At 41.2% G+C, this 24,603-nt stretch overlaps 3 protein-coding genes across 4 annotated transcripts; all 3 read right to left on the bottom strand.

The window, feature by feature from the left end:
* Positions 1 to 2,240: 2,240 nt before the first annotated feature.
* LOC116057394 (growth arrest and DNA damage-inducible protein GADD45 beta-like) lies at positions 2,241 to 4,816 on the bottom strand. The gene is made up of 4 exons (XM_031309817.2): positions 4,605 to 4,816; positions 3,860 to 3,961; positions 3,483 to 3,708; positions 2,241 to 3,262 (listed from the first exon to the last, which is right to left on the bottom strand). The coding sequence occupies exons 1-4, from the start codon at positions 4,640 to 4,642 to the stop codon at positions 3,158 to 3,160; spliced, it is 471 nt and encodes a 156-aa protein (XP_031165677.1). The 5' UTR covers positions 4,643 to 4,816; the 3' UTR covers positions 2,241 to 3,157.
* A 415-nt stretch (positions 4,817 to 5,231) lies between these two features.
* On the bottom strand, positions 5,232 to 9,539 carry LOC116057691 (interferon-induced protein 44-like). Its single transcript, XM_031310275.2, has 8 exons — positions 9,407 to 9,539; positions 7,755 to 8,261; positions 7,572 to 7,623; positions 7,237 to 7,432; positions 6,813 to 6,965; positions 6,523 to 6,694; positions 6,115 to 6,215; positions 5,232 to 5,974 (listed from the first exon to the last, which is right to left on the bottom strand). Exons 2-8 carry the CDS (start codon positions 8,233 to 8,235, stop codon positions 5,717 to 5,719), a joined length of 1,413 nt encoding a protein of 470 aa, XP_031166135.1. The 5' UTR covers positions 8,236 to 8,261; positions 9,407 to 9,539; the 3' UTR covers positions 5,232 to 5,716.
* Positions 9,540 to 10,905: 1,366 nt separating this feature from the next.
* On the bottom strand, positions 10,906 to 24,336 carry LOC116057543 (microtubule-associated protein 1S-like). Of its 2 annotated transcripts, none has more exons than XM_031310051.2 (11): positions 24,107 to 24,336; positions 22,530 to 22,625; positions 20,624 to 20,706; positions 19,756 to 19,893; positions 18,939 to 19,437; positions 18,636 to 18,722; positions 16,056 to 18,550; positions 14,933 to 15,074; positions 14,565 to 14,782; positions 13,033 to 13,223; positions 10,906 to 12,830 (listed from the first exon to the last, which is right to left on the bottom strand). In XM_031310051.2, exons 1-10 carry the CDS (start codon positions 24,267 to 24,269, stop codon positions 13,068 to 13,070), a joined length of 4,077 nt encoding a protein of 1,358 aa, XP_031165911.1. In that variant the 5' UTR covers positions 24,270 to 24,336; the 3' UTR covers positions 10,906 to 12,830; positions 13,033 to 13,067. The 2 variants fall into 2 exon arrangements, with proteins under 2 accessions (XP_031165911.1, XP_031165912.1); XM_031310052.2 differs by having other exon boundaries at positions 10,906 to 12,588.
* Positions 24,337 to 24,603: the final 267 nt, after the last annotated feature.

Genomic DNA, 24,603 nt, shown 5'->3' with positions numbered 1-24,603 from the left:
CAGCATGTCATAGGACCTTTAAAGTGCCCATATTATGAAAAAATCAATTTTTCTGGGATTTGGGGTGTTATGTTGTGTCTCTGGTGCTTCCACACACATACAAACTTTGAAAAAAAATCCATCCATGCTGTTTAGAGTGAGACACAGTTTCTGAATGTGTCCTGCCTTCAGTCTCTGGGTGAGCTGTTCAAAATCGGCACGGCTTGTGACGTCACAAGCCGAAACGAGCAGGCTAACCGCAACCATTAGCTCGTAGCGTTAGCGTTAACGCTAGCATGCTAACGCTAATGCTACCTCGTTCTCAATAGCAAAGCACTGCTACAACACACACAAGTTCACCATAATCTACAAAAGAGCTACTTACATGTGCGCCCTCATTTAGAAGTCTCCCAGCTAATCCTGCCTTGTAACTGACCGAAGTTGTAGAAACAGCCTTTCTTTTACTGTCTATGGAGCTAGCTAGCTGACATGATCTACATCTGAGCTACTGCGCATGTGCAAGTGCAATCAAAGATAGTACAGAAGAAAAAGAAGAAACGAGGTCTCACTCTGTAGCTAAAACAGAGACCAGCTGAAAAGAGGATCTGCAGCAGTGAGAGAGAGCGGTGCGGTACAACAAAAATATGGTGTTTTTTGAAAATTAAACCATGTAAACCTATTCTGGTACAACCTTAAAATACAATTATGAACCTGAAAATGAGCATAATATGGCTGCTTTAATATTGGTCATATGAGGATTATAATACTATGCATTGGCAATATAACAGCATATGCATTTCATTTGGGTTTAATTAGAACGACTGATGTGAGGCATCGATACTTGTTTGGTTTTCTGGCACTTCTGTATTAGTCGGATGTATCTGAATTAATTAAAGCTATTTACGAGCCAGAAACTCATAACTGCAATAACTCTGATACAAAATTATATACATACATTTTTGTCTGCAGTTTATTGAATATTTTTTCTGTCTTTTGTGCTTTCTGAGTAGGAGTGTCTGGCTTTTTCTCACACTGATTGTATAGATAGGTTATAATGATGCACATGGACACACATGCTCTCGGGCCTGATAGGTATACAAAGTGTGCAGAGCAAAGATGAAAGCTAGTTGCACCAAACAGACAAAACAAAGAGCACGAACAGGTAAAGCCTCCCATTTGGGTCATTTGACAGGAAAGTCATTGTTACAATCTCTGCCCTTTGAAGCACTGCTTCACCAGTCACAAGCTTCCTCCAAGTTTTAAACCATAGCCCACCCCCCACCCCGCTGCTCCCCCGACTCCTCTGCAAGTCAAAGCCAATCACATTTAGGGTGGATGAACCAGAGCCAATCAGAAGTCAGTCCCCACACTAGCCAAACCCACGTTCAGCTGATAGTAAACAAATGGGTGGTCCATGTGCCTGAATGTTCCCTCTCTGTTCTGCCTTCAGAGCTGTAAACAGACATGTGAGAGCAGGGGGTGGAGTGGGAAGAAAAACAGAGTGGAAGGAGGGCAGAGGGGAGCATGAAACACTTGTACTGTGTTGCAAGAACATCTTGCTACCTAATCATGTGGAGATACCACGCCATGGGTAGGGTTACACCAAGACGTATTTGCACATGCCCTGTAGCTCTTATCACTCTGAAACATTTAAACATGCACATGCAGGTTTAGCTTCATTATGTAATTTGGAAATTGTACACATCTAGAATGCAAATGGCTTGGAAGAAATTAAATCATAAGTTTGATCAGGCAACTTGCATTTTTCCCACCCCCTGCTTCTGACGGGGCAGTGGGTCTGCATCAGCTTGTTTTGCCTGTTTGTTCCAACACAAAAGAGTTTCTGTCTCCACCCCAGTTTCACACTGATTAGTCTCGCATTGCCAGACCTATTTCCACAGCGCTGTGCCAGTGCTGGTGTTTGGTCTGGCTACATCGCCTATCTATTCTGGGATAGGGAAAAAACACTAGCGAGAGATAGCAAGAGGAAAGCGACATACGCCAGATGTCAGACTTTAATCCAGCAAGGTACATCTGTTGAGCCAGACTACACTGACTGACTTAACTACAAGGAAGCTTGCCAGCCAAATTTCTTTTCAAAAAAACTTTGCCCAAAGTGTGCATGTTTTCTTTCCCATTACTTCAATCCAAATGTAAACTGTACTTGTGTAACTCAGCTATAGTTCTAGCTCCATTATGCAAACATGGCTTTTGTTTTGAAATGTGAGCATGAGGTTCTTGATAAAGAAGTAAAACAAATATGAACACAATAATTTATTGACTTAGATAACAGAGCACAAAATTAGAATACATACACAAACAAGTGATACAATCAATAAATTAGTGGTGTAGCACTGTTTCTATGAATTTAACAGCATTTAATCAAAAAAGCAGCACTCCTAGGCATAGGTAGTTTCTCCTGCAGTACAATGAGAATTTACAACTTTTTCCATTAGATCAGACAGTTCATTATTCTGCTCAGTCTATATACTCCTGACCAAAAACATCATGTTCATTGCCCCCCCTTTTCTTTGGTCCTGAAATAAATAAATTCTGTATGACTTCCAACTTGAACACAATTTCCATTTCAGTTTCCATGGTGACGATTCCTCCGCACGTTCAGCTGCTCATTCAAGAATGCACACGCTGCCAACCCAGTTTTTTCTAAAGAAAACCACAGGTATTGTACGAGCATACCACACATTCACACACACCTTCTCTCCAAGGACTCTCCCATGTCGGAATCCACAGGAATGTTGGACATAGTTTCATTAGAAACACACACGTCCTCTGGGTACAAGCTGGGGTGTGGACATATTTCTCTCGACGCTACTACTCCTGTTATTGATTGTCACACCCCATAAACATTGTAAGTAGCCAAATAGAAGCTCACATTTAGTTTCACTGACAATGTACAAACAATGTGGTCTGGATGTGAATCTGCTTTCCTGTCTGTGTCTTTTGCACAAAGCAGATTTGATAGTAAACAGTCTCCACTCTGACTGTTTCGACTAGTCATGGAATGGGAGTCCTTGGTCCCCGCTTGTCATCAGTCAGGATAGCCCGTCCCAGTCCACTTCAGGCCATCCCTGCATGAGCAACAATGGATCCTTCAGTTCATCAGTATCCGAACCCCGAAAGCTCTTGTGTTTGTTGGTGTATTAGGGTGTCAGACCCTTCAGCGTTCCTGCAGGACCAGTTCAGGCACCCACTGGTCAAGGCGTTGACTCTCCCGGCAGTAGGTCCCCACCTCTAGTAGCCTGCAGTGGTCCGCCTGGGGATTCTGCATTGGAAACAAAGACAACATCAAATTCATTTTGAGAATTTAAGGCAAATTCAGTCTGCAGAAAGCTACAACTTAAATCACAGGGAAAGGTTTCAGAAAGTATAGTAATGCTAAGAAATTTCAGCTAGGTCACTGGATGAACATAACCTGCAATAATACATTTCCACTTTGGCCTTGCAGTTACATAAGACAGGGCTGTTGTGCTGAGTCAACATACCGTAACCAGCATGCAGTGGAGGTCTCTGAGCTCTTCCTGGTTTCTGTTGGCGTTCACAGCACCCAGCAGCTGCTTGAGACACTGAATGCCTGAGACTCGCAGGATGGTAATGCCGCTATCGCAGCAGAAGGACTGTAGCAGGGTAAAGTGGATCTGCAGCGCCACATCGTCTGCATCGTCTCCATCGTCAGCTGCCAGAAGGCACAGGACCACACTGTCTGGGTCTCTGGGGAGGAAGGAGAAAATGATGAGTTTAAGGAAGACACTTGCACTCACATGTCTGGGATGGAAGTTAATTTCTGAAATGTAAGATAAGCATATACTCAGTGTGTTTTTAAACATTGCAGGCATTGGCAAACTTTATAGTTTCAACTCACGCATTAAGAAGTTTAGCTGATTCATAAATGCCGACAGTCAGGCAGTCTTGTTTCTGAGCAGTCACCAGCAACTCCTCCAGAGCCAGACCTACAGACTGCATCCTGAGAGGAGAAAGAACAATTAACTTGTTGTATTCTGCAAAAACAAAACAAACTGGAAATAGACCTGCTGCAGTTCTTTATTAAATGGGCCCAATACCGTATTAATGAATTTCCTTAAATGCTTTTATCTAAAGTCAGAGAGAATCAGAAGTTATCATTATACCCTTATCAATCCCATCAGTTTCAGCAGTCATGTTGTATGTCGATGATTGTGATAAAAGAGGGTCTTTGATTATAAGCCTTATATTAATACATAGGCTACTGTATATGTATGGTCCACACAGAACATGCATGCACTGTATTGCTTAAAATCTTATAATAGAAAAGTCTTAACATATGAATGAAGGAATGAAATTACTTTTTGAAGTCACGGTTTATGCATCAACTTTTAAAGTTGTATGCTTATATGTTGGCAGACTTTAATGGAGTCGAATGTAGGCTATATAAATTTATTTTAATAGAAAATTTCTGCACTCCAGATAAAGTCTAAAATCCAAGCTCACAAAGTGTGATTTTAGTTCGGGCAATGCAAGGGTCAACGGAGGAGAAGCATTTCTGTCCATCACATGATTTCCATCCACATGGCTCAGACAGCCATAAACTACAGCCAAATCTGACAGAGTGCAGAAACAACAAATCTCACCTGTTCTCGATGGACCCGAAGCTTTCCCCTGGAATCATGTTTGCAAGTCAAAAATGAAAATCCGTGAGAGACGATTGACAGTAGCCTACTGGTGTGGATATTCCCTCTGAGAGTCGGTGCAGGTCAGGAGCGTCAGCAGCGTTTGTTGTTGGCAACGTTGCGTCTCACTCTTTATACCCGGGCTGAGAAGAGGGTGGCACCTAAACTACGCGAGTTTTGAAATTTGCTCCAAAGAAACCCAACGTCTCTCTTTGACTGTAAGTGGTGCTTTTACACAATATGGAAGTACATTTGATTGTCATTCTGACTTGGTGATTTGCGTGACATTAGCCTACCGTGCATAATTAAAACATATGCGTAGGGCCTATTTGCCGAAAACACACAGTCTGATTCCAAGGAAATTCGATAACAATCAACTAAACTTCCTTTATATGTTGAGATCGGCAGATTCATTTGTGCTGTGCAACAGTCAGCTCCTCGCCTTTTCGTATCATCCCAAGTTTCCATAACTGCACCGATTATGAAATTATGACTGACATCTGGTGGCAGACTGAGGGAAAGAAAAGTCTGAAAAACTTTTCCACTGATGGATGTAATACTGAAAGTCAAACATACAAAACAGCCATACATGTTTAAGTAAGACGTCCATTTATTTCCATTTTTGCGACTGTATATTGACAATAAGAGCAAAAAGTAGTGTGTACTGGATATAATTGTACATGTATATTTTATCAGAAACGTAAGTGCATTAAAATGAAAACCGTGGTAAAAAAATGTTTCAAGATATCTGAAACTCAAAGTTGACAAAATAATCATGTGGATCCTGTTCTGGAGCTCATGAAGCCCTGGTTACTCTGCTGGAGATGAAAACGAAATGTAAAAAGTGTCTACTCAGGTTATGAATTATCAGGAGGCTTATCACTTATCAAGTGAAACCTGTGTGACTCCTTTGTCTTCAGTTGTTATACTGCGGGCAGATTAAAAAAAGCAATTAGGCCTACATATCAACGGATAAACTTTTAAACAACTATGCATTTTCTTCAGTAGCCTATATTTGATCAACTAACTCATCAGCTTGAAATGAAGTTTGATAAATGCTGATGTTCTGTCTGTCAAACAATGTGTTTAGTTTGTTCTGATAGAACTGGGCGGGTAAGATCATTGGATCTGTAGAGATCCATCTGCTCAATCCCCTCTTGGTCCTCAATAACCTGGTTCTCAAAGAAGCTGTCTGCGTAGTTCAGCATCTGCTCCACAGCAGTCAACAGCAGTATGTCAGTGTCCTGGTCCAGCTCCAGCTCCTCGCTGTAGTTCTTCACCGGCAGCACACAGGACAAGGGGATGCCCAGAAACTCACTCAACTCCCGGGCCTGAAAGACGGCAAAAGAAAAAGCAATGTACACAGATTAAGTTATTTATACCACCACAAAAAACAAGTTTCCACCTCATTGATTACAGCATCGCTGTTCCCAATCTGATTTCTTGAGCACCATAACACGATGATTGTTACCTTCCTCTGGATGTAAACACTGCGATACACGTTCTTTAAGTCTTCTGCCACTAGCGGACAGGCCTCGTCCACTTTAGTCATCAGCAGAATCTGAGGAATTCCTATATGGGATAAGAAGGAAATAGAGTAGAATAGACTAGATTCAAATAGAATAGAATATAAAGTAAAAGCTTACTGACCCCTTGGAGGAAATAGTCATTACAGTAGCAAGAGTCAAGATATATAATTCAGCATGAGGAAAGGCAAAAGTAATCAACACACACAAAGAAAACTAATGTATACTGGTGTCGGTTGGTATATGTTGGAAGTGTCTGTAATATAAACACGTATATAAAATATAAGAACTGATATACAGTACACTGTGAAATGGTGGAACCATTCTGAATATAATGCTATTATGGCGCTAACCCAGCTGGTTGGTCTTTTTCCGGATGCCAGCAAACTTGTCCAGCATTTTTTGGGTGAGGAGCGAGACCTTGCAGGTGTCGATCACATAAATAACACAGTGAATGCTGTCATTCAGAGTCACTTTCTTCTTAAAGCCAGGAGCGTCCACCTGGAGAGGAGTGGAGGGACTAAACTGAGGAACAAAAAAGCAGAGGCAGATTCATTTGTTATTAATAACTCAATAAAGCATCCTACATTCTTACACTAAAGCAGTATCATGACGATGTAGGAATTAGGAGAGATTAGGAGACCTGGTAGCGATCTTTTATGTGGCCCTTGTAGATGTTGACTAAGTCCTCAATATCCAAACCAGCATCAGCGTTTTCCTCCAGCCCCATTGTGTCACACAGGATCAGAGGAACAGCTCCACCACGTTTCCCTGCCTTGACGGTGTACGTGCGGAACTACAGAATTGAATGGGACAAACTGTATAATTAGAGCATGTGTGGAATCAGTTTTACATTCATAATATTACAAGCAGTCGAGGAATGGAAACCTTCAAATGATCTACAAAATGTAACCATTCTAATTTAGTCTTTTTTCACGTTTTCCCCTGCTGTTTTTGTTGCAGGTTACAGTCTGACTGTCCTGATTAGGCTGCGGCAAACACAAAGGACACATTTCAGCTTCAACATATCTGCAGTGTATCACAAAGAGTAAAACTTGAGCCAGTACCTGAGTGGTCACACTCTTCCCTGCTGTACCAGCGATGGCCTGGCATGTCATGTTGCCTCGAAACGCTGAGTTGATGGAGTTGAAGAAGCTGGACTTGCCGCCCCCGACAGGTCCCACCAACAACACCCGGGCTTCATGAACTGTTTTAATATCAGGCTTATAGCTCTGAATATCTTTCATCAACTGCTGCTTCCTCCTAGAGGGAACACAAATGATACAGATGACATTTACAGTTACAGTTCTTTCCTCTACTCTGGATACTAAAACACTTTTGCCATTTACTTTACTTTTAAATGAGTTCATTGTCGCAAAAGTTGCCAAAGTGTTCTACTTACTCAGCAGTCCACTGTACATTCCTCCAGGGTTTGGCCAGAACATCTCCCAAGCCTGCATATGGAAAATAAATAAATTGTAACACGATGGCTTATATATTATTCTAACATTTAAAATTAATTTACTACAGTCCACACCAATTATGTACTTTAAAGATTGTCTGAAAGTATGTGGATAGAACACACCTTCAACTCGAAACACTTCAAACTCCGTCAGAGCCAAGTCTTCTCCGTGCATCGCTGCAGCCTGAAAGGTGAAGCTTGTCCCTGGGTTGGACTGGATCTCAGGTTTGTCCTCATGCAGGAACACCAAAGCACCATAATTCGGACCAGTGGCTCCATCTGTGAAAGCAGACTGTCCGCTGATACCTGCCACCCTCAGGGGTTTATCTTCCCGTGCGCAGATGCTGTAGAGGAAGGCCTCCTCGTCCCGGACGCTCTCTCCGCTCTGGGTGTAGTCTTTTGAGGTGTAGGCCCCGAAGACGAACCCAGCAGCATTGTAGGCGACAATGACAGTGGGCCCCTGTTTGTCACAGCGGTTGTGGAAAGCAGCAGCAGTGAAGCCGTGGACGCTTGCTTTGTAGAGCAGGTGGAGTCTGACATGACTGAGGACAGAGAGCAGCTTCTTCTGCTGATCTATAGACAGGCTGGATGTGACTACAGACATGACGGAGGTGGACTGTCCAAACACACCTGAGGACGCAGAACTATGATTAGATGTTATGGTAGAGTTCTCTAATAAGGCATACTCTCCCCTGCTAAAAAAAAGCAGAATGTGTCATCATGTGAAATATGATAACTAAGTATAATGTGAAATGTCCGAAATCACATGCTAATACATATTAAATGTGTTCAACATGTGAAATCTGATGTCTTACTTTCCTTGGTGGATCAAAGTACCAATACAACAATTTAAAAATGAAAATAAATTCAATTATACGCAAGTAAAAGTTCTGCATTAAAAATGTTACTTCCGTGCAGATGTATTATCAGCGAAATGTACCCAAACTATCTTCAGAAAAAATGGCCCATGCAACTGATTTAATATTAGCCTATATATGACATTATAAGATAGTAATACTATTACGCTTATATATATAATACTTAAATGTGTGAGCATTTAAGTGTTGTAACTGGTTGAGTTGTAGATAGTTTTAGCTTTTTATATAGGACTTTAGGTAGGGGGGTTGGACAACCTTCAAATAGTCACAAAATAAATCTGAGGGGTCGTGAGGGCAGGGAATAAAAAGTGTTCAACTATTATCAACATCTTTCATATGAATGTAGTGTAGTAAAAAAATATAATAATTCCCTCAGTGGAGTAGAAATATAAAGTATCCTAAAATAGAAATGGGCTACCTAAATAAAGTACAATTAAAAAATGGACTTATGTACAGTACGTGAGTAAATGTACTTAGTTACTTTTCACCACTGCTTACTATCACATGTGAAATAAACATGTGCTACATACTTGCTGAAGCATAACATGTTTGTCTCTTTAGCTAGCCCTAGTCAAATGGTTAGTTTCAGTTTCACTTTGATGGGCAGGTTTAAATATATGTATTTGTTTTGTTTGTAGGCCTACTGCTTTTTATAATAGCCTAGTGCATTGCTTCACATCATGTAAACATCACAGCAAAGACTGTCCACGGTCCACAACTATGTTTGATTGTTACAAAAAATCTAAGAATTGGGTTCTTAGATGGAAAAGGCATCGAACTGAAAGCGAAAGTAACCCCTATCGACCGGGACAAAACTCTTGATAATGAACGTCGGACCAATGACAGAGACGTGTTTAATCTGAATTCAGCTGATGCAGTTAAAGGCTATTAACTTACCTGCAGTAGCTAGTAGAAGTAGTATGGTAAAACTATAGACGTACGGTGTACTATAGGGTACAACGCAGCAGGTCGCTGTGGTTCAGTAGATGTGTGTTTCTCCGTCAACGGTACAACAGAAGTGAAACTGTAGATGGGTCACAGCTTTCGATGCAACACCGCCCTTTTTAAATATAAAGGATTCCGTAATGAAGCAATTTTTCAATAGGCCTAAAACAATGCTGAGTTAACTGGAGATGAGACTCCTAACCCAGATATAACCAGTAACCTGTTTTGGTCACAGTTATATATCCAGTGGTGGGCGAAGTACTGAGATCATTTTAAAAGTAAAGTAAAGTAAAAGTAGCCTAACAATACCACAATTACGCTATATTGGAATATTGTTACTGATTCATGTTGTCACGGTAGAGTCAATTCCAATGCTGTTGGGTAGTCTATGTAACAATGCATTTTTAATTAACTGATCATGTGTTTTAAGTATTGATCTGAAAAGTAGAGTAACTAAGCCTATATCTTTGACATAGACTAAATACAATCTTATAAAGTACTTGAAAGCAATACTTAAGTAAAAGTACAAGTATCTTACCAATGACTTTGGTAGAAGTTAAAGTCTACTTTTGGAATATTGCTTGAGTAGAAGTCTTAAAGTATCTGATATGTACTGTACTTAAGTATCAAAAGTAATTGTCTGATATTAACTGTACTTAAGTATTAGAAGTAGAAGTAAAAAAAAAAACTTTGATTATGAACTTTATGGCCAATGGTGTGTAACGTTATCTTCATCACCACTGTCATCGGGGTGCTCATCATCTGTTGCCATGGCAGCTTCCATGATACTATCAGTCATTATGCTTCCTCCTCTTCTTTAGTTTTTTTTTTTTTTTTTTTTTGCAACAAACAGGCATTAGGTCACCAACTGGAATGGAGGGTGTATTATCTTGGCAATTTAGCAGCAATGATTCGCCAAACCTGCTTTTTTTCCAGTGTAACAAATTTAAAATTTTAAATTTTAAATGTAGTGGAGTAAAAGTAAAGGTTTCCGGAAATATAAATAACAAAGTAAAGTACAGATACGTGAAAATTCTACTTAAGTACAGTAGTGAAGTATTTGTACTTCGTTACATTACAACACTGCCTAAATATAGTGAAGTAAAATGTACAATATTTCCCTTTGAAATGTAGGCTAGTTGAGAAGAAGTATAAAGTACCTCAAAATTGGACATAAGTGCAGTGCTTAGTTTCCACTACTGGTTATAACTTTGTAATATTTTGTAAACTGATGATGTATGTTTGTCTTAACTTTTTACATTGGGTTCTTTTGGCAAATTGAATAGTAATATATCTACAATATAATAGAGTATCTTTTGTTGAATCTGGGCTGCGAAATGTTTCTGCAGATAAGCAAACTTTGAGCTGCAACACATTCATAATTTCCTTCAACGTCCACAAGGCAGCATGGCTGAATCATTTGCACTTCCACGACTCTCAACAGAGACTTCTGAGTGGTGATGCACATTCTTTATTCATACATTAGTCCCGGCCCAACAACCCACACATTTTGACATTGTTACTGTATGTACTTACAGACAATTACAAAGCAAAAGGTTCTCAATGTTCATCCCACCATGCCGCTCTTCCACAGTGCTCTCTGTCCTCATGAATATCATGAATGAAACAACGTACAGTATATACACTATTTTATACATGCGGGACACATACACATAGTTACTATTCACTTTGCTACAGTGGGGTTCAAGTAATTGTCGCCCATGATTACAGATTTAGTTCAACCCTCCGATGCCAATACATAATTTAATCTGCCAGTCTTTTGCAGAAAAGTGTGATAAAAAGAAATATGATTGCACAAAATCAAAACAAATTTCAAGGACAGTACAAGCCCATGATAAAAGTTCAACCATGCATTTGTATAATTATAAACTGTATACCAGATAATTCAGAGATACTGAATACATTTTTTTTCTGTATTTGGAGCCAACATTCAGACAGAGCGGGAAATGGTTGGGGGTGTCTTTGTTATCTCATGCTTTGGTATTGAGGAAACTGTTTGCCACATTATATGAACTGAGAAAGTCGTGATTCCTGGCAAAGCGAGACTAACCAGAATATGACATCTGTTCTTGGACATGCAGACTGGGACAAAGGGAAATAAAAAGGAAAACAGTGGACAGACAGGTCTGGAGAGATTACAATGTAATCCATTACATTACATGTGTATGCTTTATTTTACAGATCTGTAACATCCTCATAATTCCCTGCGTAGTCTCTGAGAAATATGTGTAATTTGGCGCTAATTACAAGAAGAAGGAGTTGAGATAGTTAGTTGTAAGCAGTAGTATATTTCCATTCTAACCAGATCATTGTTTTTTTTTTATTATTGGAAAATGTAGCAGTAAAATGGGTAGTATAGCAAATTAAGACATTATGGATCCATAAAAAAAAAGTGTTATTATGTAATGTAGTCAATTTTATTACAGCAATTCAGGAGTGTGATTTAGGATTACTTTGTTCCAAATATAAATAAAACTTTAAATTATTTGTATTTGCAAATTACAATGTGGAAAGCTGTTATTACACTCACTGTGACTAGACCATGATTTTATGCTGTGCAAAATATTTGTCTACAATAAACTGTACGGTCATATCCATCATATCATACAATCAAAATACATGTCATCACTTTTAATGTTTTTTTAGTAAGATAACAAGTGAACATCTATTACTACAAAAGCAGTTGCTGTCTGATTCCTCATTAGCATGACTTTAAGCACTTGTAATGGATTACAATGACAGGACCATCCTTAATGAGATTGCTGTAATGCTATTACATTTAATCTGGTAATCCCCGTTGACAGATTTGTTTTTGTACACTCAGATTTAATAATCTCAGATTATCACTCAACATCAGATACATCGCATCTGCTCCATTTGCTCGGCAGAGATCTCAAGGTCAACAGTGAAGCCACAGTGGCTCAATACTCTTTTTAAAAAGCAGGTACAACACACAGCACGGCTCATCTCATGTCTGCGTACAGTGCATACAACACACACCTGACCACTCACTGTGAATGTGATTTCATTAAAGGTACAATGTAAGACATCATTTCAAGTTTGCACACTCTTGCCATTTGGGAGTATCTGGAGTAGTTACGCCAACTGGTAGCCTAAATGTTGCAATAAAAACAGCAAAATGGGCCCTTAGTCTTAGCACACACTACTGCACACTTCAGGGCTGAATGCATTAAGAATACAAGCCTACACATAGTGCCTTTAACCCCATGTATGCTAACGCTATTGACTAATCTACAAAAAAAGCTTTTATGTGGATCCACACATGTTTGCAGCCGGATATGCTTCTCTTGCAGCCAGTGTGATCTCCTCTCCTGTTTCACACAGGGTCATGGGTCTAAAAAAGAGGAGCCCACAAAGAAGTTATTAACCAGAAGGGGGAATGGGTGAAAGTCCCATGTCAGCTGTGCAGAAAGGGGTCTTATATTCTCTTTATTTCCCCATAATCTCTGTTTTTAACTTTCTATTTCTTTCACACCTTCAAGTCTGTCTCTTTTTTTCTCTCACACACACATCTCCATCCTTAAGCTCATATTCACCCTCCATTTTCCATCGCTGCATCCCCAAGTCCGCCTCAAAACTCTATCTTGCAGGCCGGAAAGGTCTCGTCCTGCATGGCGACAGTGCTGTTGGATCCGAGCACGGTGATGCCCAGCTCCTTCTGTCTGTCCAGGGTCTGCTGGTACCACTCCTGCATCGGCACCGACTCAAAGGTAGGGATCACTGTCACCTGGGGTTAGGCAGATAACAAGGAGGAAAATTATCTGAGTTGCTTACATTTGACATTCAACTTTCCGTCGTTCGTCAGTATCTGCGGTGATATGCAGTGTCATTTAGTTGTGGCAAAGACATTGAAAGAATAATGACAAAATAACGTTGAGTTGTAAAAACAGGTTGATCACCATTATATGAACCTGTTTTTGATCATTAACCTAATAAAACATGCTATAACAGGCACTGAATTCAGTTTAATTAGTTGAAATCAGTTTCTACATATGCTCTTTTGTCCCATTCGGCCTCTCTCTCCCCCCATCTGGCCACATTCCCACTTCCTCAAACCCGTTCATTGCCATTCTCTTCCTGTCCACCAGATGCCCTCAGACTTTTTCTCCCATCCCAGTCACCTCATTTATTCCCATCCAGCCACTCCCTCCTGCCCACCTGCTCACCTGCTCATTACTTTCCCTGCAGATATTTAACCAGATGTTTTCCACTCACTGCTTGCCGGTTTGTCAAAGTTGCAAGGCTGCTTTCTTGCCTTGTGTTTTTGCTTTTAAGGTTCTGTTACCTGAACTGAAACCTTAACCTGGACCAGTACCTGCCTGATGAAAAATCTGGTGAGCAAGATTTTACTCAGAAAACGTATGGAGAGGTATGGAAGAAGAAAACTCTGCTTTGAAAGCAGGGCATGACAGAAAAAGTATGGGGACCACTGATAAATCAGGGCTTCTCAAATGTCAACAGTCTAATTGCTGTTCTGAACTATATTCATAGCTGAAGTCCCACTCCTCTTCCAGGTTAGCTCTGTTACAGAACATAGACATACAGTACATTACAGTACACAGTGGGTCTCTTTTATCTTTGTGTCTGGAATGCTAAACTAATAAAAAAATTGAGCATTTGTCATTTTAAGATAGATAAATAAAGAATTACTTTCATTCAACAGCTACAGCTATGCTATCAAAAGCTAATGGGAGCTGTTGAATGCTAACAAAGTAATTGTTAAACCAAGATAAAACAAAGATTGTTGTCAGCTAGCATCAATCAGCCATTTGTGGGCAAACAAAAGGTCATGGGAGCTGTAATCATTCAAAGCTGACAAAATAATTGTTTTATCCTAGCTAATGAAACGCAGAGCTGAAATTTTACTGCTAAGCTTTTTCTTCAGGAGGGCTCATTGCTATGTAAGACCACCAACAGCATGTAATGAAATATGTTTCTATGTGCATGAATCTAATTGTGTGTGTGTGTGTGTGTGTGTGTGTGTGTGTGTGTGTGTGTGTGTGTGCGTGTGTGTGTGTGTGTGTGTGTGTGTGTGTGTGTGTGTGTGTGTGTGTGTGTGTGTTTCTACCTGCATAGTGTCAGGCCAGGATAACTTGGCATCCAGTAGTGCGTCCAGTGTATGCCTCATTAGCTCTTCTTTCTCTGGACTGTCACCACTGATGATGTAACAGGAAGAGCGAACGCATCTGAAGAAGTCCACACTGACTGTTGGAGAGGAGGCTCCAGAGGGAATATAGGCCAGGTCCACGTACACACTGACTTCACCAACAGAGGTAGACTTAGAACCTGTGACAGGAGAGAAAGGAGAAACTGCTGAATAGCTTCTTTTTTTTTAATAGAAATCAGTGGACACACGTAAGTCGACAAAGTACAGAAAGGGGTACATTATCAGAGAAATCCACAGTTTTAAAATCATTTACATTTTATACCTCATACCTGGATTGGGTGAGGATTTTGCTGGTGCTGAGCGGGCGCTGGAGGAAGGCGTATGAGTAGAAGAGACATACCCCTTTACCACTCCACTTTGGCTCCCTGTCCTGCTTTTCCCTGAGCCTGATTTTTGTAAGCCCTCCGTAACCTGGGAACAAAAAAAGCAGAATTGTATAGTGTTCAATGTTAGTTATTACCTATTCAACAGTTAGATTTCACTCCAACCATAATAATAAACAATAATTGTGTCCTTAAATTCATTATAACTTAGCATAAATGTGACTTCACATTCACTATGAAATATACATTATATTAAAATATCACCAGACTAAATTGTTAAAGAGGACACAATGTTGTATGTAGCTTTATGATTCCTTATGGCACAGGGATACTAAGGCTTGATAACAACAATAAAAAAGTAGTATGTAATACAAATGTAGTCTAAATACACACATGAACTCATGCACCAAATTACACAGAGATCCTTTTCTTCTGTGCTAATAGACCTTTTTCACAGCAGACATTTTGACTTGTCATAGTAGGAAAAGCACAGCTGAAATTGATAACCTTAACGAAGTGTCCCGGTAAGCTAAACTTACTGGGACCATCACACTGCCTCCACCAAAAGGTGTTACTCTATCGGTGCAGCAATCAGCATAGCGTTCTCCGAGTCTTCTCCACACTTTGACCCTACGATCCAACTGTCGTAGGCAGAATCATCCAATCCACCAAACACCAAACGAGTCAATGGCAGAATAAGCTGTTTGGCATTGGCAGAGAAGATTTGGCAAATTTTTCATGGGCGCAACCCACATACTCAGCGCTGCTACTCATCCCACAAATGCATGTTCCTTACAAAAGGGGCACCATTTGAAAGGGAACTAAACAGGCTTTCCAACGATATAAGATCTATTGCCAAAAAGCATTGTTACCACAGAGAAATAATCTACCAAACACAAATTTCCTTACTTTTTGTGCTAAGTTTATTTCAGTGAGTCAGCATGCACAATACCAGGGCCTCTCCTAAGTGGAATGCTGCCATCATTAATGGTTTTGAATACACCTGTGCTTTTCCTACTATGCCATGTCAACATGTCTGCCGTGAAAAAGGTCTATAAGACAGACTCACCGCTGGTGTTTTTTTCCCTCGCGTCCCATTGGCTTTTGCTTTTTTCCCACGAGCGTCAGAGTCCAACTGAGGAACGGGCATGGACGCGTCAGGATGTGGGGGCAGGGGCGGGCTGTCCCTGAAAGGGGCTGGGAGAGGGTCCGGGGGCAGAGCCTGACTAGAGCGGAGATCATGGGGAGAGTTAGACGGCTCACTGCACGATTCATCCTCATCTGAGTCCAGACCTCCATCTGCTGTGGTGGACGGGCAGTCCTCTGTGCAGACGGGGGCGTTTGACTCGCTGGGTGACATGTCCTTGGGGTTGTTGTTGTTGCCGTGATGATGTGGAGTGAAGGCTCCTCTGGAGGGCTCACTCGCACCTGAGCTGGAGTCAGGCTGTTTGAGATGCTTGAACTCGCAGGGGGAAACCAGACATAGATCCACATCGTGAGCTGACACCTCAAAATTAAGTGTGTTTGGAGCTGGAGGCCGCCCCATCTCTGAGCCCGGCCCTAAGGATCTGGGAGGCTTCTTCATTGGTAAAGACATCCCAGCAAAATGGCCTCCATTGGAGTGGGAGTTATGAACACTGTCATCCCCCTCTCTCTGGCTCACAGTGGTTGGTCCCTGCTCCAAGGACATGGACAGTGATTCATCTACTTCTGTGGACTGAGGTGAGCTCACCTCTGCTGGCATGGAGTGTGTAGTAGTGGTGGTGGTGGTGGTAGCAAGAGAAGGAGAGGCGTCTGAAGATCCCTCTTTAAGTGTACCCAAAGAAAGGAAACTTAGTTGCCTCTCTCTGGGGTTTGTGTGACTCTCTGTAGTGCTTTTGGGCTGCCCCTCACTTTGCTTGGATGATCCATTTGGCTGGTTGACATCCGCTGACTCGAAGTTACCCATCTGGGCCTGTAAACTGCTGAGAGTGACCCTGTTGCACCACACATCATCCGGGGACAGACAGTAAGGAGTGTGGCCTGCACTGTTGGGCCTTGAATCAGGGGAGGCAGGCTCTACCGTCTGCTCGTCAGGGCTGACATGGGCCGGGTTGTCTGGAGAGGATCGTGAGGGAGGGCTGTTTCTCAAAGCTCCGTCCAGGAGAGTGTATTCGGTCGGGGTTAAGTCTAGCTCGTTGCGCTCGCTCTTTGGCGCATTGTTCAAGGGAGATGAAAATCCTACAACCTTTGCTGGTTTGGCAGCATTTCCAGGCTGGTCTATAGGCGCTTTCTGCAGGTCTACATCAGCTTTCTCTCCAGCCCAAGCCTTATCTTGCGCTCCATTATCACCACTCTTTCCTCCCATTATCCCTGCAGCTTCTTCCCCTAGTGTATCATCTCCTTCTTTACTCTTTTCTTTGCTAATGCCTCCAAGGCTCTTTTCATTTCTTGACTCACTGCTTTTCTGCTTTCCTTTATCTGCTGTTTTCACCACCTGCGGCTCTCCTCTTTCGGTTTCCTCCCGGAGCTTGAGAAAATCGTCTGTCATATCCTCAGGGGTGGACATTTTGGAGCCACAGGGGTTCTCTTCAGTCTCTTTCTCTGGTTTTTGACTCTGCTGCTCTGGCTCTGGGATTTCTAACCCACTCCCAGTGTTGGGTTTTGTTGACAGTTCAGTGTTTACATTTACCTTCTTGCCATTGTGTGCCTCCTTTCCTAGTGGTTTTCTTGTTTTCTTCACCCCTGTTTTAGAGTCATTTTTTGCTTCCTTTTTGAGCTTAGTTTTATTTTCATTCTTGGGTTTGGAAAGGAGAACATTCTTTTTCCCCTGATCGTTCCTCATAACACTGTTCTCTTTATTTCCAGGCTTCTCCTCCTTTTTCCCATCCTTTCCTCCTCCCTTCTTTGAGGTATTCTTCTCTGACGATGCTCCTTTTTGCTTTACACGTATCTCTTTGATTCTGGTTTTATCAGCATCTCTTGTAGCGACCCCATTCAAAACTTTTCCTTTTTCCCTTACCAGTACCTCTTTTCCATCTTCTTTAACTCCCCGATCTTTTCCATGTTTGGGTGTTGACTCCTTCCCTTGTGACCTGCCACTGTCCTGGCTCTCTGTCCTCTTGGTCTTTCTGTCCTCCCCCAGCCTCTCCAGGTCACCGGTGGTCACCGTGGGTTTCTGGAGGAAGGCCAGCCCCTTCAGCTTCTCCAGGCCCTGCAGCAGCTGTGTTTGTGGGGTAACACCAGGGAACAGCACCCTGACCACCTTCTCCTGGGGACACGCTGGGTGCCACACTAGCAGGGCAGACACTGAGGCCAGGGCAGTGAGAGGGAGAGTTTGGGGTTTGGATTCTGATGGCAATGCATCAGGCCAGTTTTGCATAAATGTTTGGTACTCCTGGCTGTTTTTGCCGGGGTTGAGGATGTATAACTCCAACTGTCCCACTCCCATCTTCTGGAACAGGGTTAGCGGCTCAATGGGGACTCCTTGTGGTCGAAACATTGGCTGTGGTCTGATGTCTAACTTCTTTAACAGCTGTAGGGTTAGGGCCGCCTGGTGTGTGCTCTTCAATACATTGTCCCCACCTGACATGATAAGAATGATAACTTAACTTGATATTCAATAATTTGCATTAGAAATGAGTTCAGTAGGTTTTAATGGATCACTTACAAGGATGTTCCTCCACCTGTAACCTGCTGGGGGCGTTAAAGAACACAACTCCAAGCTCTGGGGAGATGAGCCTCTTAGACGAGTCATCTGTTCAGATAAAAGAATATGAAGACTCAGAAAGAAAAAGGAAATTTGAACATGAAACGGGTTAAGAGGACTACATCCCCTGTTTAGGTGTTTTCTTCTTTCTTTCCAAATCAAGGGTCTAAGGATAGAGGGTGGCATATGCTGAACAGATTGTAAAGCCCTTTTAGGCAAATTTGTGATTTGGAGTATATGAATAAAATTGACTTGACTTCTTACCTTTGCTATCAGAGCTCAGCTCCAACTCAGCTACCTTCCTCTCCAGGAAGACGTTGACCCCGGGGAGGTTCTCTGTCCCTATGTGCGTCAACAAAACTGCATCAACTCGGTCGAGGTGGCGCACCAGCTTCCAGAAACAGGCCTGGGAGTCGGAGCCGCCGTTCACCAGCACTGTAAAACCGTTAACGGCAAAAAAGGCACAGTCACCGCGCCCGGCGGGGAACACGTAGCAGCAGGGGCGGGACAGCTTGAGAAAACCCACGGTGGTGGGAGGAGGCAGGAGGTCGAAGGGAGATGGAGGGGAAAGGGTACCCGAGATGAGGGAGGTGAATTCCCCCAGGGCCTCCATGGCAGGCAGCACCTCTGGGGGATTGATGTGCAGCGTGAAAGGACTCTGCAGATGCTGGTTTCCCAAGAGAGTCTTCCTCCACTGGCCGATGTTGGGACAGCTGAGGGTCAGACTGAGTTCGGAGGAGGCTAAGTTCTCCTGATCTGTGAACTGAAAACAGAACATTTTCTTTAGACACTTTACAATACAGGCCAAACAATAAATTAGCTGGGCTAACATTAATTATCATAAAATGACTAAATAGCATATCAGCTGTAATATTTTTCACTGTTTTCTGACCAGTGAAAGTTTGATAGACCAAACAATCAAGAAAATAACCAGCAGATTTATCTATTTGGAAAATAATAGTTGGTTGCAGCTTTAAAATAAGATATACTTTTATAGACGTTCAAGATTACATGCACCTAATAAGCAGCTGAAGTAACATCTGGACATTTATCAGCACAGAATTGAATGTCTTTGTCGTACCTGCTCTGTTAGTATTTGTTTCAGCTGGTGTGGTGAGAACTGTCCTCTGTGAAACAGCAGGTCTCCACTTTCCTCCACGCTCTGGCCAGCCAAGATCAACAGCTTATGGGCCGATTCCCTGGATAGCAAAGCAGACACCTGGCCAGGCCAGAGAGAGACAGTAAGGTGTTTTATATTTATTTCCCCCATTATCAAAATTAAAAAGGCATCAGAGAAAAGATAAAAAGTAAGGGGGAGAGAGAAATAAAATTACAACTCCATACTATACTTCACTTCACAATCAGCATTAAAGTAATTCACAACTATTTTTTACTATATATAATTTATCACATTTGAATCACTTTCCAGGCAAAGATACTAACCATTTAGTTTCTTTAATATGACTATTTTCTTATTTCTCTGCTTTATGTTATCGTAAATTAAATTGCTTTGGACTGTTAGTCGGACAAAACAATTCATTTGAAGACATGAACTTGGGCTCTGTGAAATTGTGACAGGCATTCTTTCATTTTTCTGTAATGTTATTTGACAAAACAAATCATTTATTAATCTGATAAATAATCAGATTCTTTGATAATGAAAAAAATTATCTGTGGCCCTCGATACAATCATATGAGAATATTTCAGAATAGTTGTACTATCTGCAATCATATGAAAATCATGATAGACTGTCAAATTCCTGTAAAAACTGAATAAAAATAGAAAGAACAAAATAATAATTCTCAAATTATATTCTTTGCTTTTAGGTCTCATTTTGAACAATATTATGAGAAGAAAACTTCCATCCATGCATTATTATAACACCTTGCTTGGTCAGCTGTTTTCAAATAACTTGTATCTCTGAAGGAACCAGGATGTATCCCCTCACCTCTGAATGAACCTGTTCCTGAGATGGACTGATCAGCACCTGAGTGTCCAACACTCTGGTACTGTAGCGCAGACACTTCTGCCCTAAAAAGGCAGAGAAAAAAACAAAGAATAAAAAAGAGAAGGACAGACAGCCTAGAAGAATCAGACAAGAGCTGGGGAAAGTCAGAGCTGAGGGAGTCTGGAAACAAGCCAAGGGATCTGAGCAGGGAGCGAGAGGCCAGACGCAAACAGGAGGGGAACTCAAAGAAGTCAATGAGATAAAGTGAACTGGGATAGCCTGGCAGGTGATTGACTCCCTCAGCGAAAAAAAGGAAGGAAGAAGAGTGGAACAGCTGAGTCAGGGGGACTGTGTAAGGATGAGATGCCAGGTTAACTCAGTCTGCAGTGAATGTCCAGTCTGAGGGGAACTGGATCAACCTTTGAGGATACAGAGGCGGACACAGCCAACTGGAACATAATGACCCAAATAAGTACAAACGTTTCTTTGTCATTCCTCACTGGCTATTGCACTGAATTAAATTTTTCAAATTTTTATCCTTTTCAATTTGTGAATCAGTGGCATGCACTAGTTCAACTGTAAAACATCTTTGTGACTCAGTTTGAGAAACAGGTTCATTTGCTTTCTTGCCGAGGCTTGGGTGTTAAGGTGTTAGCTTAGTTTAGCATAAAGACTGAAAAAAGGGGGAAACAGCTAGCCTGGCTCTGTTTGAATTATACAAAAAACTAAACGTAAAAACAAGTTGTGGTTTTGTGGAGTGAAGGTGCTGAGTAAACGACAACTTTAGGAAATCACTGGCCCAGTTAAGAAATACTCCAGCACATAAACCCACAATGAGTCATTTTAAGACTTCAGTTTTTGTGCAAATTAAACAAACAAGATATATTGTGTTATTTATTGAAATATATAGGCGCTGCCCAGCGGATTTCAGACAGAGCAGGCTAGCTGTTTCTGCATGTTTTCTGTATTTATGCTAAGCTAACAAGCTGCTTGCTCTAGCTACATCACTGTGAAGGTCTCTATATTCTCATCTAACTCTGAGCAGGAAAGCGAATAAGCGTATTTCCCAAAATGTTGAACTATTTCTTCCAGTCACCTCTCTTTTCTCAGCTTCCATCTCTTACAAAATGCCAAATCCCTACTTGTACTAAAGCCTGACATCCAAAATAGCATGTAAGCTCTAACATTAGTAAAAGAGAGTCAGAATTAGAATCAGCTTTAATGTCCAAGTAAGTACATACAGAGAAATAGACATACGGCTAAAACAGTGCTGAACAAGGTATAACATTTGACTACTATGTACAGATAATGGTTTTTATATAAAAGGGTATATATATGTATGTGTGTGTGTGTATATATATATGTATGTGTGTATATATATATATATATATATATGTATATGTATGTGTGTGTGTATATATATACATACATACATACATACATACATACACACTAACCCTAACCCTGATGATTCATTGTAGACAGTAAGACAAGACGATAATTCACTACAGTACTAATTACCACATACAGGCAACCTTCCTGGCTGCCATTTTGTCTTAACTAGTAAGAGATCTGTTCCTGTCTGTGTTCATCACTTTACGGCTCAGTTGTAATAGTCATGTTAGTCATCTGACTGATGTTTGTCTGCCTTTTTTACCGTTTTCCCTGGTTGTACCTGGCTCTGCATACTAAAAAGACTGTAACGCATACAGAAAGAGAGGTGGCACAACTGGGTTGCAGGTCTCTATTGTTTTATGTCCAAAGGGCCCACCCATGTTAAACAATCACCGACTGCTCCTCCACTTTCCTTCCTTCCTTTCTCGTTGACCCCAGACCAGCCGAACTGGCGGGTTACCATGGGGACTTTCTGTGCTATGCAGGGTCAAATGAACACGCTGTTACTTACCTGCACCCTTGAAAGATGCCGTATGATGGGAGAGAAATTCTTGGAGATAGAGGATTAGGTTACAGGAGTTTAAGTCGACGTCCCATGACCGAATACCTGAAGACATAAAAGACATAGGCTATATCAACAAAATATATCACATAAGTGTCCAAATATTCACAAAACAAGTGTTAAAATTGTTAGGTCATGTTCTTTATTGTAGGTATTACTCATTTTTACAAATAGTACATGTAAACATCAGTAGTCAGTCAATCAATAGTCTGCATTCATGCAAGTATAAGTATAGTTGTTGTTGCAAAAATGGATAGTGCACACTCATAGATATTTGTACAAAATAAAATGACAAGTTCCATTTTTTATCACACTAACACATTTAAGTAGGCAAATCATTAAAATGGATAAACTTTGCTAATAGGGTTATGTTTTTAGCAACAAATCATGTGTAGAAATGCCTAAATAGACCAGAGTATTTACTGGTGTTTAGTGGTGTAGTGTTTAGGTATAATGAATTTGGTTCTTTTGGCACTAAATCCTTTTAATGTATGGGAGCTCAAATTTGGACCAGAGTACCAGATGATGTGACATAGGCCTACTCTGAATCTATTAGGTTTTTTTTTTAAATGATATCTAAAGAACATGGAAAGGGGAAAGTTGGGTGAATATATTTGAGTAAAAATGTAATTAAACAATAATAAGAAACATAAACTGGAATTATCAACAAAACCTAATAAAAAAAGCATAAGCTTTGTGAAAGTATACAAATGCATGCATTAGATTGTGCAGGTGTAATAAAGGGTATGCAACAGATAAGAAAGAAGGAACACACTACTCTTTAAATAAATAAACCATTTAAAAACGCATTGGAAAACTTGAAAATGAATGATGTCACAGAGCTGAAAACGGGGCTGTTTGTCTTAGCTGATTTTAGAGCTATAGGCCTTGGGTTTCACCGGACATTGATGAAATGTTTATAGTCCTAATAAAAATGATAAATATCTCTTAGTCTAGTTCTGTCACTCTGTGGTTTAGCTGTATGTCACTAGTGTTTCCGTTTCTGTTCCCTTATCTATACAGCAGTGTTTTACATAAATGATCTGCACTCAAATGTACCTTTTGTACTCGCACAGTAAAACAGACTGTATGCCATGTACTCTACTGTCTATTACCTGCAGTCTCCTGCTGTAAGTAGACACACAAAGGTTATTGGCACATAGTTTACAAGTGGCTATGTGTTGACTGAATACCCGCCCTGCAACACTTCCCCTAAAGCTTCGCCTTACATGACGATATAGCCTACTGAAGCGAAAGACAAACCACCGGCTTCAGACTGCTTTTAATTATAATGTGCCTAGAGGGATGCGCCGGTGATGCTGATGGTGGAGTATCGCCAGATGACGCATTCTCGGTCAGTAGGGTGAATAAAATTACATAAACGCTGCAATGGGGTCAGTGTTGCATCCTCGGCGATGAATCTTGCGACCAGAACATGCAGGCGTCTGAATTGTTTTTAATCCTAATGTATAGAAAAGCAAAACGACATACAGCAGCTTCAAGAGGCGTTGACATATAGGCCCTACCTCGTTCAATCTCCCTGCTGATGTGTCCCGTATGTCTGAGGTGAGCGGTCCGTCCTATAATGATGAGCAGGGAGTATTTGTGGAGGCAGAAGTCAGTGTTTGCGGTCGCAGCGCGCCTCGGCTCCTCCTGGACCTCCCTCTCCGGCAGCCGGCTGGACGCCATGTTGGAAACTTGCACTTGGGTGTGATGTCATTGAAAAAGCCTGACAGCGCCTTTTATTACAGAGCGATGACAGCTGGTGTGCTGGAATGCAGACGCGCATTAGTGAATGTGGAAGATGCTGCATTATTGATGACTATAGAGGCAAAAGGAATCAGTATATTTTTCTTTATTGCTGTCCACTAAGTGTTATAGTGCTGTCATTTCAATCAAAGGCAATTTTCCATCAAGTCATGTTTATGGAATAATGTCAAATATTCAGCTGCTAATAGACTAGAAAGTGAGGTGGTGCATTTATAAATGATTTATGTATAATACTGCACACCCTGCACCCCCC

This window comes from Sander lucioperca, chromosome 18 (assembly GCF_008315115.2).
Source record: "Sander lucioperca isolate FBNREF2018 chromosome 18, SLUC_FBN_1.2, whole genome shotgun sequence".
NCBI lineage: Eukaryota > Metazoa > Chordata > Actinopteri > Perciformes > Percidae > Sander > Sander lucioperca.
Note: the sequence above shows the minus strand (reverse complement) of the source record. Positions and strands in the feature narration are given on the sequence as shown.

What these genes read in the sequence shown, in the direction of transcription:
- LOC116057394 (XM_031309817.2), bottom strand. Translation starts at nt 4,642, where the DNA reads ATGATTCCAGGGGAAAGCTTCGGGTCCATCGAGAACAG. An exon ending in TTCGGGTCCATCGAGAACAG is followed by an intron (nt 3,962 to 4,604) that starts GTGAGATTTGTT and finishes TTCTCCTCTCAG; the next exon opens with GATGCAGTCTGTAGGTCTGG. An exon ending in TCAGCTAAACTTCTTAATGC is followed by an intron (nt 3,709 to 3,859) that starts GTGAGTTGAAAC and finishes CTTCCTCCCCAG; the next exon opens with AGACCCAGACAGTGTGGTCC.
- LOC116057691 (XM_031310275.2), bottom strand. Translation starts at nt 8,235, where the DNA reads ATGTCTGTAGTCACATCCAGCCTGTCTATAGATCAGCAGAAGAAGCTG. An exon ending in TGAAGTGTTTCGAGTTGAAG is followed by an intron (nt 7,624 to 7,754) that starts GTGTGTTCTATC and finishes TTCCATATGCAG; the next exon opens with GCTTGGGAGATGTTCTGGCC. An exon ending in GTGTTTACATCCAGAGGAAG is followed by an intron (nt 5,975 to 6,114) that starts GTAACAATCATC and finishes GCCGTCTTTCAG; the next exon opens with GCCCGGGAGTTGAGTGAGTT.
- LOC116057543 (XM_031310051.2), bottom strand. Translation starts at nt 24,269, where the DNA reads ATGGCGTCCAGCCGGCTGCCGGAGAGGGAGGTCCAGGAGGAGCCGAGG. An exon ending in ACAGGTGGAGGAACATCCTT is followed by an intron (nt 18,551 to 18,635) that starts GTAAGTGATCCA and finishes TTATCATGTCAG; the next exon opens with GTGGGGACAATGTATTGAAG. An exon ending in GAGGGAAAAAAACACCAGCG is followed by an intron (nt 15,075 to 16,055) that starts GTGAGTCTGTCT and finishes TTTTGTTCCCAG; the next exon opens with GTTACGGAGGGCTTACAAAA.